Source organism: Danaus plexippus, chromosome 15, assembly GCF_018135715.1.
Source record: "Danaus plexippus chromosome 15, MEX_DaPlex, whole genome shotgun sequence".
NCBI lineage: Eukaryota > Metazoa > Arthropoda > Insecta > Lepidoptera > Nymphalidae > Danaus > Danaus plexippus.
In genome coordinates, this window is record NC_083547.1 from 1,951,278 (window position 1) to 1,972,834 (window position 21,557).

Genomic DNA, 21,557 nt, shown 5'->3' on the forward strand with positions numbered 1-21,557 from the left:
TTCATTTAAGAACTGATTCTATTAATTCCTTAAGCATTACCAAGCTGATTTTTAAAATATTCATTATAATTATTGTTTAACTTGAAATAAGGAATCTACAAAAACAAAAAAAATCCCATTTAGTTTACGGATTACATCACGTTGCTTGCGAAGTTGCGTCATATTTCTTTAAAATATTAACAGACTTAGAATTATTCCCTTGATATACAATATTGTTGTTTCTTGTTGTTATAAGTATGATAAAAATATTTTTGGACATGACAGTATTTAATTTATTTTTCGTAGATTGTTCTTTTGTTCCACTTTTGCATGTACGTTTGCCAGGTGGCAAATGCCTCCTCCAATCTTCTTCATTCGGGACATTCTTTGGCAACTCTACCCCATGTTTTTTCCGTGACTTGTCTAATGTCGTCGTCCCACCTTTTTTGTGGAATACCTCTCTTTCTCTTTCCATCTCTTGGGTACCACTGTGTGATAATTTTATTCCATTTATCCTTTCCCCAGATCATGTGGCCTGCCCATTTCCACTTTTGACTTCTTATTTTTCAAAGTTATGTGCTGTACCTTAGTCTTTCTCCTGATGTTGCTACTTCTTACTTTGTCTTTTCTTTTGATCCCAGTCATGCTCCTTTCCATGGCATGTTGACATACGGAGAGTTTATTTGTTACGTTTTGTGTTAAAGCTCATGTTTGGCTCCCGTATGCCAGCACTGGCAGGATGCATGTGGCAAATAATTAGCTTTTCGTTGAATTGTGTTGGGTCTTGTCTGTCATTATTTCTTTTAGACCCCAATATTTTTTCCCAAATCTTCTTTCGACTTCTCTGTTTTCATTTTTAGTAAAAAATGCCTTGCAAAGCACATAGAATGATTTTATGATGTATCAGAGCGCATAGCATTATTGAATTTAAAACTACCAGATTACAAGAACCCATGGACCATTATCCAGATCTATTCATTTAGAGAACAAGCAGATATTAAAAAAAATTGGCCAGTTTTACCAAGATTTAAATAAAACTTTGCAGACATATGCCCACAAAAATGTCATCGTGATGGGTGACTTCAATGGTCAAATTGGTGAACGCCAACGGGACGAGGATGCAATTATAGGGCGCTATATATTACATACAGCTCAAAACCTAGAAACAGGAAATAAAAAATGCTCATGGACTTTGCAATGGATGAAACAACGTCTTCATGAAAAAAAAAAACAGAATGTGAACCTGGTTGTCACCCGATTGAAAATCAAAAAACCAAATTGACTTTATACTGACTTACAAACATAAATTCTTTCCAAGCATAAATGTCATCAATAACATAAATTTTAACACCAACCATGGCATGTTCATGGCTGAATGAAACTCATCCCAACCCAAGAAACCCAGACCAAAAATAAGCCTTGAGAATATAAAGCTCAACAAACCTCTGGTCGGAGAAATAGCCAACTCACTAAACTCAAAACTTAAAGTCCACAAAAGTGAAATAAAAGACGCCGACACACAGGAGAAATACAATTGATTGGAAAATAAAATAACAACCATTACTAAAGAACATGGCAAAAAGAAAGAGAACCTAAACAACAGGATGACAGAAAAAACCGTAAGCTCCTTACCCAAAGAGCAGTTTTAATAAGTGTTAAAAATACAGATAAAAATGGAAAAGAAATTGCTAAAATTAGCAAAGAAATAAAAGAAAACGAGGAAAGACAGGAGACAACATCGTGTGGAGATAAAAAAGAGACGTATAAGCCAGACAGGAGGAATAAAGAAGTAACTAACAAGAAAAATTGGATTGTTAAGATAGAAGTGGAGCGAATAAAATCAGTAGACAAGAGATACTCAAGATCGCTATTGATTACTACACCGAACTATACAAAAATAACACAAATAAAAGAAAAATAGACTTACCAGAGAACGAAACGGTACCTTACATTATGCAGGAAGAAACTGATAAAGTTACTGACACACAGAAAAACGACAAAGCTCCAGGGCCAGACGGTATGGCAATGAGATACTAAAGCAAACGAAAGTAGCATTGGCACCGATACTCACAGAAATTTTCAACTACGTGATCAACACAGAAATCATCTCCAAACAGTGGACTGAATCCATCATAATCTTTATATCCAAGATAGAGAATCACTGCGACATTGGAAACTATAGACCTATCAGTCTAATGTCTAACATTTATAACATTTTTTTAAAGATTATTTTGGAAAAAATAGGAAGAAAATTAGATGAGCAACAACTCATAGAACAGGCAGGATTCAGTAAAGATTTGTCGGTACTAGACCACATTCAAACTGTAAGACAAATTATAGAAAAATACAATGACTACCAGCTTGTATACTACATAGCTTTTATTGATTACAGTAAAGCTTTCATTCTTGATACACTCAAAAATCTGGAAGCCTTAAAGGAACTGGGTATAGAGCACAAATTTATAAGAATTAAAACAAATATTTATAAACACAGTTCGGCTTGTATCTGTCTAAAAAAAAGGATATAAATTTCAAATACAATAAGGCGTGAGACAGGGTGACCCCCTTTCACCAACACTCTTTCTGACCGTATTAGAAACGAACATCAGAAATCTGGCATGGAGAGATATGGGCATAACTATTAATGGCCGCGTGCTAATGGACCTATGATTCGCTGATGATATCGTATTATTTGCAAAAACATCACTGATCTAAGTAAGATGATAAATAATCTAGTATCGGAACGTGCAAAGTCCGGATTGAAGCTAAACCCGGAAAAAACAAAAATCATGATCAATGGCAACAAAGACCCTGTGATAGGTGTACGGAACCAAACTTCCTACGTTGAAGAATACTTATACCTTAGTCAACTGATTTCTCCAGACGACAACGAAAACGATGATTTTAATAATCCAAAATAAACAAAAAAGTATAATGCCCAAAATCACTATTTCACGGCCATAAGGTCGCATCTATAACTAATATTTAGTATTTTTAAATTATAAAATTTATAATGCACTTCTTGTATTAATATTATAACATGAATATTACTATGTTATTCAAAAAATATTAATTTTGCTGCTTATTCTAATAATTTCAATTAAGTTATCAGGAACTATATTAATGTAAAGATTAAAACAAATAGTGTGCATTGGCTGTAGTTCTGACCTAGTTCACCGTCTCTATAATCTTTCAAATACAAAGAAAAAAGCTTACGACAAGTTCATTTATTTTTTCAAAGAAGCTAAACCAGAATAAAATAAATATATTTATAAAATGTAAGGTGGTTATAGGCTATTGAAGCCAAACACATATTCATTTATTTTCGCATATTTTTTATTCGTTTGGCTTAAAATTATGAAAACAATTTATTTTTAGCATAATCAACTGTAATTAAATATTTTGCAGTCTAATTATTATACTCCTCAGATTGTGAGCAAGGCGAAAATATCTGCTTTTTTTATTTAATAAGTGGTTTTGATGTTTTTACAACACCATCGATATTTAAATGCGCGTACTGTAAATTTTAACAAATTTGATAAAAAATAAAAATAAGAGCACAATATAATATCAGAACTGTATCTATTAAAAAAACGTAACTGTTACAAAAATAGTTGATAATCACGACAGGAGGGATTTGAAGGATTTCCTGATAAATTTTAAACAGGGTTGCTAGAGTGATAGACAGCGCCAAGGAAATCTTTTACAATATCATTAAAAATCGCAAGGGATGATTGGCTCAGTTTGAAGTTAAAAAAAATTAATGAAATGATGTTTTATATATACATATATATAAACTTAAAAAAATATTTATTTATCATTTTTTGTGGCAAAAAAAATAAAGTTTGTGAAAAGACATTGTTTTATTTTAATTAAAATTGCTTTTGCAATGAAGCTTTCAAGGAAAACAATCATATTAATGCTTTTCATATAAGTAACAAGTTTCATTTAAAATAGACAGACGGGTTTTCATTATTAGATTTTCATTATTGTAACAACTTTTACATTAATATGATAAGTGGAGTACAACTGAACATAAAACATTGTGTGCACACATATTTAGTCTCTGACAGAACACAGTAATGCTTTTATCTATCTTTTCATCCATCCTATACCCTGAAAAGTAGTTTTCAGTACAGTTGGTTTCAGTTATAATTGAAATATGTAAATGGTTCAGTGTCATGCTAAGGATGGTAAAAAATTGAGTTCTTTTTAAAAACTTTTATTATTTTTTAAATATTATTAATATAAAGAATCAAATATCACTTCGCCTGTTGTAGAATAAAATTTTTGTCCTTGTTCCAATTTTTTATACAAAAATTACGGTTTCAAAATAATATCTAATAACAAAGTAATTAAATAATAATATGTATGGTCCTCCTAAATCATTTGGTGTAAGTATAGGGTACCGTAAATTAAATATCAAGATATAAAACCTTTCACTATTTTAGAAGTTTTCTACGATATGCAAATTTGAAGTTCCACTTACATATTAAATGCTATTAGCCATAAATCACCTGTATGTTACGCCTTTTAGTCTGAACTGCTCTATATAATGCTAAAAGCTGATGTTATCTGTTGCCTGAAATTGTTAAACATCTGTCACTCAAACGAGTTTCCATTTTAGGAATATAATTTTAGTCACTCTCATTATTCTATTAAACCTTACTTTATTTTTTTAAATAATTTTTGGACACTACACATCCAAGGTAATAAATTTTCCAATACAGATCTATATAGCACTGAAAGTACTACAGTACTGACATGAACCTGTCCAGAACTAACATCAATTCATTCTTGGAACGTACTTCGAGGGGGGCCCTAGTAATTTTATAAAGAAATATTGTTAGATAGAGAGAGGAGCTTGGACCGTAGAGGTGTTTAACGCGCGTTAAATATGGACTCCTTAAATCTACGCCTGGGGTGCAAGTCCCAGGCATTGTTGAAGCCTGCAATGGAATGGACCCGGCACTCGTTTGGTGAATCCATGGAATGCGGAGAAGTTTCGTCTCATAATATTATTGTAGCATAGTATTAACATTGTTTATAGTAAGCATTCGTCGAGTATTTCAAGCCAACGAAATAGTATTTGTTCTTAAATCTAAATAATTATTTTCGGACTAAAGAGATTTATTGGTGTAAAAGACACCATATATTAATTTAAAACAAAAGATATAGGAAGTTAGCTTGAAGAACAAAAATGAGCTAAACACCTAGATACTTTGTATGAAATCACAAAATATTTCCATTCTTTTAAACCTTTTGATGGTTCGTTTGATATTTTAATACCATTGGTGTTTCAGTAAATAAAAAGTTTTTAATAAAGTCGGATATTTTTGTTATTTTTTGAATAAACATACATTATTTGTATTTATACTTTACTAAAAGATAATTAAAATTTCTATTTTAATATATTGTCTTAACCACAGTAACGTAAAGGAACACTTATCGTTTAGCCACACCTATTCACAATATAATATCATAACGGTTTCTATTAAAGGTCTTTTAAAATCTGCATAAATTATGATTACATTAGTTTCACTACCGATACTATTACATTGAAACTGTATGCTAAAACAAGCTATTACAAATTAAGTATAAATAAGTTAAATGACAAAAAAAAAATAGTTTAAAGCAAACAATTTTTTATCGTAGGAAAGTTGAAAAAAATCACAGCTGTGGAATAAATTAAAATTACTTCACACTTTGCATAGGATATTGTCTCTTACATTCTAATTTTTATAATAATTTCTTAACGCGGAAAATTTTCATAAATATTTTCCGCATAATTTGTTATATCAAGACATTACCCGCCTACAAACTTGTGTAATGTAACTTTTAGTGCGACTGAGTCGAGTGGATTCAGGAACTTTAACCTGCAAAAGATGTAATGCAGAGCAAAGACGGTTTTAATTAATTTTCCGCGACAAATGCTAAAGTCTGTTTTAGCTCACCCAAAAATTTTATATAATGAACTCTATTAATGGATTTGGAAGGTTCATTTTTAAAAGACAATTAGGATTTTCATATATGCTTCATGTTGGAGAACATTGAGGCGGCGTAAATAAATACCATAAAAAGGTAAATCCGGAGTTACTAACAAGGTCCAGGTTGCGTGATGCTCTTTGCAAGGTCGTATTAATTTCAACCCCAACTGTATAAAAATATGACGTAAAGAGAGGGCAAAATAATTTTAATTGATAAGTTATGAGAGTAGAATAAACAAAGTAACTAAAATAAAACATCTTTTTTGTTCATTTAGGGATGCTGTACTATATAAAACTAGAATATTTTTTATTTGTCTTCAATATAACTACTTTTTAGGTCTATATATTATTATTATAGTGCGCTAAATAAAAGGAATCCTCTGATTAGACCTGAACGTTCAAAGTTGACATGTTTTGTTTTAATTTGTACGATGAACAGTAATTGTAGCATAAATTTTCATTGCTATAGAGATCAATAAACAGAATGAAATATAAAAATACATTTTTATGAATATTTTATACTAATAATGCTTTATTTTATATTTGTCTTTTGTAAGTAATTATTAAGCTTTTGAATTACAACATAGAAATTTTGATTCATTTGTCAATGCTTTTCTTTGTTACATCAGACTGGTGACCGTGTTATTATGGTGTTACTGATTACCTATATTTAGTTCCAAGCATTAATTAAGGGTAAAAGTATACATGCTACGTCCAATTTTCTGTTAAATGCGTTAGTCAAATGTAATTTGCTCAAAGTTTTGTGAAAATAAAATATAACATAAAAAAGAACAATTGGTACAATCAAAAAAGGGTATGCAATAATTAACATTTACGTTTTTGGTCGAATAATGATCCCATGGTACCAGATGTTGCCAGCCACTTTGCCCACATAGTAAACCCAGTTTGAGAAATGCATAATTTTTTGTAGTTTTATTCGATTCTTCAAAGATCCTCTCGCAAAGCTTTGACTTGATGTCTACGAAGAAGCTACACCAGGATAATGCCCTCTTGAAAAAAAAATTAAAGTCAACCTATTTTGGTAGGAGTAACCTATTACCGTACAAACAAAGAGTCGATTAGATAACTTTCTTCTTTTTGATATTACTTAAAAAGGCCTAAGGTACTCTCTATAACTTTAGCTACACACGGGTTAGCCAAACCATACATAGATAAATAGACAAAAATTTAATAATTTCATATTTGATTCAGGTTCGTGTGTAAAGCTCATCTATCTGCATTTGTCTAGTTAAAAACATCGCATACAACATCGGACTCTTATTACATATTTGAGGCAATAAAATTATTTGCTTACTTATTTTGCATTTTAGTAGTTGTGGTTGAAACATAAAAGTAACAAATATACTGTTTCTGACTTCCATATAGAAATCATTCATCTCGTTCTGTGAAAGTAGTTTATGCGCAGTGCAGAAACACTTCCGTTGATCTGTTTTTTCGACTTATTTTTCATATTCGGTTGCCACGAAAAAGCGTTTTCATTTTTCAATATATGGACATTTAAGTTACAATTTAAAAGTTAGCAAAAGAAGTTTTGTTAGTCAGAGTGATTTTAAAATAACACCTTACATAGTATGCACACATTATTTTATTCATTATTGTTTTCCAAAGAAGTTTTAAAAATAGAAAACAATCAAATCAATATTGGGAATAGGTGGTCTTATTGATAAGTGGAGATTTCTATCATGTCACCTTAGCACTAGAGAATATTTATGTATGTTGTTAGAGTGGGTAGTAATAGGTGATGAAAAAACTTTTAGGAATAAAAAGGTGAAAAATAATTAAACATAAATTGACAAATGTACTAAATAATTTATACGATTATGTAAATTTTAGGAGTTAAGGTACGCTACAACTATGCTACTAAGTTTACAAAGCAATTATTAGGATTATTATAAAAATATAGTAAGTTTTTATTACATCATAAAATATAATATAAGAATTTATGTCTGTAAAACATGAAAAATGGAGGAGATTAAAAATTATAACCAGCAATTCATAGTATACAAACAGGAAAAATAGAAGCAATTTTTTTATTACTTTCTTCACCCTCATTCTCCGCCTGCTTTCACCTATGACAAACCGCGCTGTTTCGAGCAGGTTAAGAAGATACATCTTCAGCATGAGCAGATGTATGAGCTTCGCATTTGACACCAATTCGTGACTTCGGACCAATGAAGCAGCATCAACGAAAAAACAACTTCCAACAACGAGGAACACAAAAACTTTTTATTGTAGTAACACAGGCCTCGGGCTCCAGTTTCGTCGGGATTTTGGACAAAGGGACAGCAGATTTTTTCAAATGGGTCTAAGAGGGTCAAACCTTGTACCGAAGATTTAAGATTTGAATTAGATTGCAATAGTTCTTGAAGTTACATCGGCTTACATCATTTAAAGTTAAATCAGACTTCTTTGAAAATAAATTGACAAAAGCTTCAGGCCAAGTGAAAATTATAAATAAATAAACTAACCTATACACAAATCTTGTTAGCAATATAAGAATTACTGACATTTTAATTGTTACTGTATCAATTTGGAGTACCTTCTATCATGTTTGCGAATTGACGTTGTCTTACGATATTCCATGTAGTCTTTGATTTCAATCATCTTTGTAAAATTCGTAACTGTTTCTTTTAGATCGATTTCAAGAATTATTGTTATAGCGTCACCTCACCTCGTTAAAGACCAAGAGTATCTCATTATCAATATTCTGAAGATGGTTTTACACTTTTATTAAAATTTGTTTTATTCATGATCATTATTTATGAATATATAATAATGAGATAATATCTATAGATAGGTAACCTTGTTATTTTTTACAGAAGATGGAATATCAAAGAATACGATTACGTATCGTATATATATCATGATTTTTTTATGTAATTATATTGAAGTCATAAAGTCATTACGCTTTGGTTCGTAGATATAAAACATCGAAATTATTAACAGATAGTAGCTCTATTACGGTTAATATGTATAAGTTTGTGATTAAAAATAAATATAGCATAATTCAAAAACAAATGTTTATAACTTTGTCAAAGAATTATATTACTATTTATTCAATAAGCACCAAATATTAAATTTTATGAAACATAACACTATCTCAAATGAGTTGTGACATTTCCTTTTCTCCACACAGCTATTTTTGTAATATTTTGTTGCATTTGGTGTCACGTCGCAAAAACATCCATCTGACTCAACAATCTGACTCACCGCATTAGACATTTATATACTTCCCCTTTATTTTTTCTTTGTATAAAGTTGAACAACGCGTAATAAAGATCGTACAAGTACTAAGGGAAAAAATAGTTATGTATTAAGTTTATAAGAAAACTAATACTCCATGTAAATTTTTTGAAACTAAATTAAATATAATTCAGTGTCATATTCATATGAATTGATGCATGATGAAAATATATGACATAATTACTGTTGCAAAAAAAGTAAAAACTAATTTATGAATAAACCAACAGTACGTGTACAGAAACCTCGCAGGAATTCTATACAGGGGGTCCAGAACAAACACATTTATAATGAGTCACCCAGTTTACATTTCTTTTAGGTCAACGTTGTTTAACGCATATTAATGTTCTCTATTTGCAAGATATCTACATTAAAATTAACTACACTTCCCGCTGGACTGCACTAAACGTGCTTCTGACATGCAGTTTTCAGGTAGCACAACAAAAACCACTCAAATTATATTACTAATTTGTATTTACTTACTGTATTTTTACTAAGTATTTTACATAAATAATTTCAAAAAAATATATATATTTTGCTACCGTAACTTTAGTTCAACTAATTCAATTACAAATTTTGGCAAGTGCTTCTTTTAACTCAAAGAAAAGTCTTGCAAGAATTGTACGTTGCAAAATTTAAATGTCTTAAAGTTGCAATCACATTTGCAAATAACAGCCCTTTTAGTCTTCACTTGCAAAGTATCTCACTTTGCTAAATTGTATTTCTTGCCTTAAACTTATATCCATTTTGTTAAGGACAATTAAATAAAATATTTTCATAAAATTTAATACGAAACTTTATGTATCAATAAAATAGTCGTAATTTAAAATGATGTAATTTTTTATAGTTATTTAAAACTATCATTAACATGAAATAAATTAAAATACCTACTTACTAAAATAGTGTGATATTCAATAGCATAGAATTATTTTTTTCATTTACAATGCTACCTTCTTAATTGACTTTCGCTCTGATTCAAGTTAAGTAATAATTTAAAATTTTAAAATATGGAAATAAGTTTTAATTAGAGTATTTAAATAAAAATTTTTGGATCCGTTTTTAGAGTTTTTTTATAACAGTGATTTTTTTTATGACAGTGAGTTTTCTTTATGAGAGCGACCGTGTCGCTGAAAACTAATTGAATCGTCAGAAACAAGTAGAAATAAAATAATAAGAAACGCGTAGTAACTGAAAATTTTTATTGCATTTAAAAGTGTACACGCGAAAATTTTAGAAACCACAATTATTCTTAAACCTCTACGCAAAAAGAACTCCTAGGTAAATAGGCCAATTTTGATGCAGTCGTATTCATTTGAAAGCCACTTTCCTTGCTCTAGTTCTTAGCTGTGTTTGGTTAATATCGGTCCAGCAGTGTAGGAGTATTAGATCTTTTCGGGAATGATGTAAGGCCTTTTTTGCCCTATGATTACTTGATTAATCCTTTCGTGACAATTAAAATGCTTACGTTTTTTTAAAAATTTATACCATTTATTTATTTTGAGCACTTACATGACATGACGTGGAATTCAAAATATTTAATTAGAAAACTATAGACTTTAAATGGTTTTGAAAGGAAGGATTTTCAATAACCAAGCTTTGTTTCACATATTAAAATTAGCGAGTCATAAAAATATTATTTAAAGAGCACTCTCTTATTTGAATTTCTAAATAAAAAGATATATTTTTTTTATTTTATAATATTATTTCTTCTTGCTTTATACAAACATACAATTTTTATTACAAAAATTCATGTGACATAGAATTTAATGTTATTGTAATGTTAGATTATTTTTGTTATAATATATGATAAAAAGAAAAAACAAAAAGATCATCTTACAGAAATCTTTGTGAGAAAGAAATTATGTTATCTTATGTATACTTATTATTATAAAGCTGTACAGTTTGTTTGCTTGAAAACGCAAATTTTAGGAACTACATGTCCTATTTGAAAAATTCTTTTAGTGTAAGATATCACATTTATTGAGGATTGCTTTTGGCTATATTGTATTTTGAGATAGAATTAGAGATCCGTAAGAAAATGGCTATTTTGTAATCCAAGGTGCAAAATGGAAAATCTATTCATGCGTGAGCCGCAAAAATTATTGACAATACAGCAAAAAATATGATAGTCTAGAATATTTATATAACTATCACAGTTTGGTCACATTATCCGATTTTGTGTTCAAAAAAATTATTAAATCGTCTGAAGAAAGAAATTACGGTAAATGTGTCTAGTAATGTTAATCTTCATTCAAATTAAATATTATGTTATCCAAGTCATTTATGTAGAAGTAAAATATTTATTGTTTCAGTCCAATCGAACGTTTCATTAAAAAGTTATCACCAATGTAAGATGCTTACAATTGGTACCTAATAATGAATTATTTTTCAAAGAGTTTTATCAACATAAATAGTAATCTTTAATATTTTATTGCGAACAAAATTGTTATTGAAATCAAGAAATAACTTAATTTTATTTAAGATCTTAGAATATAACCCTACTAATATAAATCCAAATATACTCTTTCCGTTTGTCTGTTACGTTTTCAAACCTAAACCACCTAAACCGGCTTTGATGAAATTTGGCGTAGAGATTTATAGAACCCTGGAAAAAGATATGGTCTACATTTTATCGAGATCCTGAATATCGACCCTGACCTTAGAACTACACTGCTGGAACCATAAAGTGCCGTTCGGATGCAGTGGCCGTAGTGGCAGGGAATAACTCTGATATTCACGTGGACGTGGTAAAACCGAGTAATTAAATAAAACTTAAATTTATTCTTTATTTTTTTTTTTACAAACCATTCTTTTATAGAAATGATTGCTCTAAATGAACTACAACATCGAAAGCTATTCATTTCCATTCCGTATAGATTAGTATCTTATATCTGTACATTTTTCTAAAAAAACATTGTTTTATTTTGACCTGCGTTTCTGTTATCTCTATAACGTAATACGGTATCGGAATTTTTATAAATTTAAGGATAAATGGAAAGAGAAGCGATACTTTTGGTATTTTTCTTAAGGACAGAAACTTATTTTTACTTTTGCTTTAATTTTTTATTCGTAACAATTTTTAGAATTTTGCAGTAAACATAACATAAGCATGATACATTTGGATTACATAATAATAAATAACTCGATACTTTTTTAGAAGAATTTAAAGCTATGGTATAAATAAATAGAAGCTCTATTTATACATATTATTAAAATAGTTGAGATGTTTTTTTTTTATTTTTAATTAGTTTTATATTCATCTCTGATACAAATTAAAATATTTGCAAATTTTTAGTTCATAGATTACACTTTTGCATGTACTAATCCAATTAAGACCTACTCGGAGTGTTGAGAGCACTTTTTATATCTCGGTAATTACTTGCCATTGTCACGCGATAAAACATATAATACGTTAAATAATAATCTTAATATTATGAACAAGACATTTGAATAAATTATTTATATATATATACTTAAAGTTAAATTATTTTAAGACATGGAAATTGTTATTTTCACGTCTTGATTGAAAAGTTAAAAATTTTGCTAAACCAAAAAACTTCAACATTAACCCATAAGCCACAATTCATTTACGTTGTAAATTGTAAGTTGCTGTTACCAAAACAGGAACCATCGATAAAGTATCGCTCTTACCACGACTTAGTACGTTTTTCAAACTGGCTATAAATTTATACTAACCTTTTATTATAATCATACTGCCGCCGTACCTTCAGGAAATGTTTTGTATGTGACAAAGTACGCTGTTAACATTTTACAACTTTTAGTAACGAAGTAATTTATAACCTAATTTATATCGACTTCCACTGCATTCTTTGATGAAAATTACAAGTTTTTTTTTTTTACATAATTTTAGTTTAGTGTAACTATTTAAAACTCAGTATATATTTTAATCAGACCAGATCTTTTATTATCCTTTTTTCTCTTTGCGCTTTTTTTCTTAATATTACCAGTGTGACGACGATGGCAACATGTACATGTATATGGGTGTTGACAAGCACTTCTCCTCACTAAGACATTAATATCGTTTCTCGACTATCGACGTAAGAAAAATCATAAAACGAAGGAAAACCCATCTATTTATGTTGTTAATTAACATAACTCTTAGTTTTTCTCGATTTTGATGTGATATTTTTATAATGAAACAAAAAAAAAAAATGGAACCAAAATATCATCAGTTTTTATAGAGATTGCTCTGAAGCCTGAAATTGTTTGTTTTCTTTCTAATCAATACGTATAATTAGATAAATAATAAGAGCATACTTTTTTTAGTTCATTAATATAAATATATATATAAATTGATTTGTTTAATAAATATAGTAGCTCAATAAATTTCTTGAAGCGAAGTCTAAAGCTTTCCAGGCGTCATGATATAATTCTAACAAATTTGCAACCAACAATTGTTCTTTTCTGTTATTATTTTGCTAATAATCAAGAAAATAAATTGTAAAAGGAATATATTATGTAAGTTTTTTGGTTCAAAAAACCGTTTCTAACTAAAGGTATTAAATAATATATTTTCTTGTAACATTTAAAAAAACATACATACTTTTTAAAGTTATACACGAAATGTACCTACAATCATTATTTCTTGTAGTGTCAATTGATATGGATCAAATTGTATCTGAATTTAAGGTAATACTTTTTTTATATTTCTAAAAGAACACTTTCAGAGCTAAATATTTTCCATTATGTTGCTTAATGAAAGAAGACTTTGAAAATGTAGAATCAGAAATGCAAAAGGGCGGAAAATTTTCTTTGAATTGTATAACTGTTAATACACCATAAGTCCTCCACTAAAACAATATGTAATAAATTGTAGGCGTATAATTAGAGATATTGCTATGTCATTTTTTCTCAAAAGTGTTTCTGAATATATACTGAAATATATATCAGCATTTTTATGTTATCTTTAATTATTCGGCTTGATAATTGTGTTCATAAGGCCCCTTTTAAAAGTTTCACCCAATTGTCTAAGTCCGTAATGGGACTGTTAAGACCTTAATGAGTCTGCTGAATGAAGAAATTGGTGGAATACATATATATTTTAATGAAGCTGGGTTTTTGTATTTCTGGAGATATTATTTATATGTATGTCGGCACAACTACCCTCATTTATTAGTTATTGGAGTAACTAATAACTGAGGGTAGTTGAAATGTTCAGGTGTCATCCGCATAACCACCTGCGTAGCCTCGTGTGCAAGTGTATTCACAACAATGTTGGTATAAATAGAGGCGAGAGTACATATTACAGATAGTCTCGCGCTAGCCGTCGCAGGGTACGGATTTCATTGAAGTAAGGAGTTCGTCAAACCGTCTACGAGGTTACCTTAAATACCTCAGATCCTGACGACATTCAAGAAAAAAGTCATCAGTGACGTCAGATATGCTGACGTCACTCTTTTCAAAAACGACCAAGTGCTTCCTACTTCGACATGACTAATAATCTTCCACGTGAAAAAACAATTAAATAGTTATTTGAAATTACCCTAAAGTAATTACAATCACCAAAATATTTGGTCCCAGCATTGTTATTGACGATTACTTAGTACGAGGATACGTTTATAAAAATAAAAGGTAAATTGGGTACTAATTTTTTATCTTCTCGCTGTCCGTCAGTCCTCATATCGCAGAGATTACGGCAATGTGAACGTAAGCCTTATCCACATTGCAAAGCCTACGTCAACGGTTTTTATAAACAATGCTTCTGTTATGAATAATAAGCAGGTTTCAAATTAGATGTATGAAATTCAATTTAGAAAAAAATATTATATATACTTTTTGTATTTTATACTCTATGATATTATTTAGTGTGTATGTAATAAATAATAATTTAATTATAATTAAATTGCAATAAACATTCTATTCTATATAACATATATAACATTCGATTCTAATAAATAATTAATATATATTAATGTTCAAAAAGCTTTGCTCTGTGGTTGAGCACACTCTTGTACTCTTTTAACGTAAAAGAAACACATTTTAGTTTAATTTAAATTACAGTTAAGTTCTATACAGCGTGAAAGAAATCCATAATTACATGATAAAAATGACAAAGCTATAGTTATCTTGCTCTGATGTTAGGATAGCGATAGAATCAGATATTATATAACCAACTTACACAAAACTAATCATATCTGAGTACATTATATGTACGTCAACAAAACTTGCGTGGATCGAGATTGATTAGTAGCCGTTGATAACAACAAGTTAGTAAAGTTGAAATAAATAATGTAGTGAATATAAGGAGCTTCACTGAGATATATGTATATATATATTTAAATTGCCAGCGATATAATTTTAGTTTCTCAAAGTGTAATTTTAAATGTAAGTAATTGAATGAGTGTTATTAAAAAATACTATGAAATGTACGGATGTGAAAGACATTAATGTCACGTACAAACCCGAAGAACATTTTTTTATTTGTGAAGGTATATAAAATATAATATTCTTGTCGACTGACTAGTGTACTCTGGTATTTAAAATATTGAAATATGTATATAAAATGAAATATTTTTGAAAGATAAAAAAAATATAATTATTTGTATACAAAATTAACTATACCCTTACTATAGAGGGCTATATTTGTCCACTTTCGTAACACCGAACATTTTTAACTATATACCTATTGAATATTTCACTGAAATTGAAAATGAATTTTTTTTTAACTAATATATTATAAATAAATGATGATATTATAACACGACTCCGAGGATGAACGATTCTGCATTACTAATGCAGAAAACTTTTTATAATAGTTAATATTTCATGACCGAGAATTCTGAAGCAGTATTTCATTCCGATCATTTAGAAACTAAAATCATAATTTTTCAATTTATCATAAGCTCAAAATATACCTGGAATCTCCATAAACGAATATTCTTTAACCGATTCCTATCTATTTAAATTTTTCCCGACATTTTAAAGAGGGTTTTACATCATTCCATTATCATTAAAAAGATGAATATATATTGTTTCCAAAAGGCAGGCTCGGACCCGCACATATAAATACAATCTAATTAAAAATATATTAATATTAATTTGCATCAGTTATTTATCAAATTTATACAATTTTAAATATATACATTGAAAACTTTTTATCTAAAACCGCTGTATAAGGTAATAAATATAACAAATGTTTCGTAAACCCATTGAATTTTCATTAGAGTTAACATTAAATATATCTTCAATTTTATTTCGAAAATGATTTTGAAAAAAATTTTAACTTTCAAAATAGTGTTTACATTTGTAATTAGCGAATTTTATATCACGATATTTCAACACAATTTTGATGGGTATATCTTTGCATGTTAACATTAAATTAGCTACATAAATGGTGTAACCTTTGCGGCGATGACTTGCTCGCAGAAGGAGGCCATGGCGACACAAATGGTCTCGCTGTCCAGTATCTTTGGTATGACACCTAACAACAAAAACCTGTTGCCAGTCACCCCCGTCAGTTCACCGCGTTGACGGTCCCACGCCACGATATTCCCCGAGAGTGCAGGTATTTCATATGGCGCCAGTATACTGTGTTGAGGACCTCAACCTAGAGTTCCCAGGGGGATCACTTGGCGGCAGCGTAGCCGACCGATTGACCTGGTACGGTAGCCCCTGATCACCCTCACCGCGATGGTATCTTTTCTGGTGGTTCTGAATTGATGCAGGAGGAAAAATAACTCTCGAGTAAGAGCTCCCGACCAAATATTTATAGCGGCACCATAGAGACCTATGCTCCTCATGGAGACGGCATAAAACCACCGGCATGGAGTTGACGGTCGTCTAACGTTGGGCAGTAACCTTCCCAAGGCAGAAGCGGTGGAAACTAACTTATAATACGACGATATGGGGTCCCCACGAGAGCCGCGAAGCAACAAACTCTCAATCTTGATGACTGATACCTTGACCCAGAAGCTATATACTGTCGCTAGCCTGGCAATTTAGTCGTAGCCCTAGTAATTTTATCAAAAAGTTCATAACGTATTAAGAAATATCTCGAGACTGATAACTTTCTTTGTAGTGTTGCTTTTATTTCAAAGCTTTTATTACATGGTGCTCCATTTTTAACAGTTGTTTCAGTCACATTTGCAAAAACTATTTGCTATAATATTCAGCTGGTGCTTTTAAACGCTGTACATTAAAACGCTCCTCTAATAAACTTATTTACGTTAATAAAATAATTCAAGACAGTTAAACCGATTTTGAAAGATAATTTGCATTGTCAATTAGTATTAATGAATTTCAAAGAGCCGTTAAGATTTCCATTAAAGTACTTTAAAATTTTTGGCAAACTAAGCCTACAAATTCAAGTATTTCCCTAAAAGTGCTTTGATGTGACAAAAAACATAGTTATACGAATTTCGTATCAGTTGTGACATATTAACAATGTTTTTGCTAAAATATAAATTTAGAAAACATTGGCCAGTATTTTCATAAAAAAACATTGTTGTGTGACATCACCTTCTATGTCACTATTTAGCATAAATGTGATTAATTGTGGTCTTGCTCTTATTTTTCAATGGTTAAATTATTTATTATCATACAACATACTATGTATGAAAAAGCCTAGATAGCTAATTATACTGTTATATTTACCGTCTATATTATTTAGATATCTCTTATTTCTTACATACTTCTTTACTAACCAGTAATCTACAGAGAATAAAAAGTACTCCACTGAGAAAATTTAGTTACCACCTCACTCTATTACATAACCAAAATCCCCTTGAAGTACATTCGATAAAGGAGATTTAAACCAAATTTTGCGACATATTAATTAATTCAGACTTAAAAGTTAATTACTGTGTATTGAAGTTATTATCAAAACTATTATAACTTTAAGCAACGAACAGAACTACAATATTGCACTAGAAAAAGTAAGTTACGACAAAAAGAATTTATAAAAACAAAATGAAACAGTTAGAAAATAAGTCAAAAGAACATGAAAAGTAAATATACATTTTAGAAACAAATGTAAATAACAGAAAAATCGACTTTCAATTTATACCAAGGGCAACACTCGGTGATATTTGTAGCATAAGGGAGTTAGTGGTTTGAATAGTGGTAGACTTCGGCCTTTCATTTATAAAATGGAAAACTCTATCTGGCTTCACATTACATCTAATGTAGGTATCCAATATGTTAAAGGAATTCCATACATTGCAGTTCCGATTCTTAGCCCACTCATTTCGCATCTCATGAGCGGGTTGAAAAGTTTCAACTGTTAATTACATCTTCTGATAAAAAATAAATCACCTATGAATGAAATATCTTGAATAAACAAAGATCAAATATTAAGTAATACTCCTATATATGTACATTCACTTTTATTTACAAATAATAATAAAGTTTGAAGAAAAAAGAAATATTTGGCTTTAATGTTACAGTCCTTGTATTTTAAACAATTTTCTGCTTGCTCTGTTAGGCGTGTGTATGTGATGATTGGCGTGTGATTTAACTTGCAAAAATTGCGGGAGTGAAAATATTTTTCTATGACATTTTTTTCACACGTTAATTTGACGCATTTGACGCATTTGTCATAATTAAACATGGAATAAACTTTTATAAACAATAGAATCCTATCAGTTCACTATATATATTACAACACAAAATGAAATACAAAGTTAGTAAACTGTTTTTATCCCCACAGGCAGTCCATTGTCTTCTGTCACTGGGACGGTCACAAGGGTGTCATCGGTAGTGGGGGGAGAGGCAAGCCTACCATGCGATTCGCGCCCTCCTCAACGTAATGATAGCCTGCTCCTTGTGGTGTGGTATAGGGACGACAACCCTGTATACAGGTAAGTCAGACGGATGTTTTAACATGATAAACTTTATTTATTAATGTCATATTATATTTCCCAGGAGAATTATTCGAGTGATTGGAATAAATCTAAAATATATCTGTTATAGAAAAATAAACAACTATGAATGAATGCAAAACGGTAATCCCAACAAATTAACATGTTATTAGTGACTCATAATAAGAGTTAGTACATAAATTAAAAATATATTGATAAAAAAAAAACGAAATAAAATTGTTAAAATTATGACGATATTTATTAAAAAAGTATTCCAGAAATTTCAAGTAGCGACATCTGAACTAGAAACATTAATATAAATAGCTTAAAGAATTTCTTGGAATATCTTTTATCCTCATAAAATATATATTTTAGGAGTACGGATGTCAAATTGTTAAAGCAAGAAAGTTTTTAAACAACGCGAATAAATCCAATCTGGATTAAATTTAACATTTTCTTCATATTTCAGGAACAATAACAAAACAAAAGTCAACAAAAACTCTTCATACAAAATCTGAAACTGAAACATAAATTTACTTATAATAATGTACTACACAATTTGATTAGTATTGAATGTGATCATTAGAAGTACAGTCTATTTGATATCTAAAAGTTCTGCGGTGGAATTAAAAAACTCCTTACATCTCAATGACTCGTCTCAATCGTTTTAAATCTAATAAACTTAACTGAAATGTATCTTTAGAGGTTTTAAAATTATTACATTTCTCAATAAAAGTAATTTTTAATCTCCTTCGTCTTTTTTTTCTTTTTGCGAACCGATTTTATGAAAGGGTTTAACATACTTATTTAAAGTATGTATTTTATTTTAAATATATTTTTAATTATTAATCCATTTTAAAAGTGACTTCAATTTCTTAAAAGTTTATGTCCTCGAATATGTTCATTATTTTAAAACACTTTTCAGTAGTTTGTGTCAACCAAAATGTTTAAAAACTACGGCGCTTTACTTAAACGTTATACAAAGGCTAAAAATACTTCGCACGAAAGAAAAACAGAAGCAAGCTACACATGTTCAAACAGCTTCGAACGTGCAATGTTACTGTGGAAAAGTGTTAAAAGCTACATGTGTTTCCACTGACAGATTACTTAAAACAAGAAAAAAGACACGCCCAATATTATAAACCTCAACAAAAGGGTCAACCCTTTTATATTTTACTGTCCAAAAACTCACGTAGCATAAAATTTTCGCTATAAGCCTCAAACACAAGTAATATATTATTCGTAGTCACATTTCACTTGTGCGAATGTGAATAACAAAATAGCGAGTTGTCGTCACATTTTCAATGTTTTCTTAATAATTACAAATATAGAATTTTCCTTAAATGTTTTAATAATATTATATATTACCAAGTTTTTTAATAAAAAAGAAAAAATAACTGAACGCCTTAACGGATCTTCATTAAAAATTTTAATGATACACAATTATTTGTAACAAAATGAAATTTGGTCATGTGTACAAATTTTGTACAAGATTTAATAAATATGTAAGTGTATTTTTATAAATATATGATGTAATAATATATCTTGATTACCATAATTACTCACACTAACTGATGAAGCGTTTATTTATATTCCTATTCTATGAAGCAGGAGTTTGGGGTTTATTATACTGTAAAATTATTTGTGAAAGTCGTAATTACCTTGCCCTATTTTTATATAAAACTATCGCTATTATTATTTGTTTTAGGAAACCATAATTCTATATGTATGTGATAAGTCCATCGCGAAATTAATGTGAATTAATTTAAAGATTATTAATATGTGAAGGTAATAAATTACAAATGACATTTTATATCGATTTTTATAAAAATCATATAAAAATCTAAATGTTCCTCTATGTGCCTACAGTAACGTTTAATAATAAATATATTTTCCATAAAATAATTGTAAACATATAAACTTTCAGTCTCTAGACTTGTATTCACGCTAGGCTGTTACAGTTCTAAATCAGGGTAATAAGTTGTTAAAATATCAGCGGAGCTTGCAACGAAATGTTTCGTGAAATGGAACCCATTTCGTTTGCAGCGTGTCTACAAAATTTCAACTATCGCCAGTTTTGTGGAATAACTCCGAAACTCGTTTAGTAAGGAATAAAACTGCGATCATGTTACATTGACTTTCAACTTTTGGAAATTACTTTTCTGTGTTTATAATTTATAAAGAAATAAATTATAATAAAGTAAAAAAATGTTTGTAAGTAGGACAATATGTTTCTTCTGTATGAAGCTTTCCTTTTATCAATTGATCGTCAATCAATTCGGTTTTAATTTGATGTGTTATACTTTCATTGTACTGCGTAACTTTTTTCAAATCATATGTATGTTTTTATAAAAACAAATATAACGAAATGACCTTTCATACTACGTTTTCATATAAATTATTTGTTAATATAAAAATTTAGTCCGAAATTATAGTAAAATTTAATATTTCTCAATATTTATTAACATGTGATATATCCTATATTAAATTGTTAATATCAAAAGCCACTTAT

The 21,557-nt window shown here is 29.5% G+C and overlaps 1 protein-coding gene across 4 annotated transcripts in view; it reads left to right on the forward strand.

Annotated features, from left to right (window-relative positions):
- LOC116766241 (nephrin-like) overlaps positions 1 to 21,557 on the forward strand; it is a 105,178-nt gene that overhangs the window by 36,091 nt on the left and 47,530 nt on the right. For all 4 annotated transcript variants that reach the window (XM_061522869.1, XM_061522872.1, XM_061522871.1 and 1 more), the window contains exon 3: positions 18,895 to 19,045. In XM_061522869.1, coding sequence (XP_061378853.1) covers positions 18,895 to 19,045 — 151 coding nt within the window. The remainder of the gene's footprint in view (positions 1 to 18,894; positions 19,046 to 21,557) is intronic.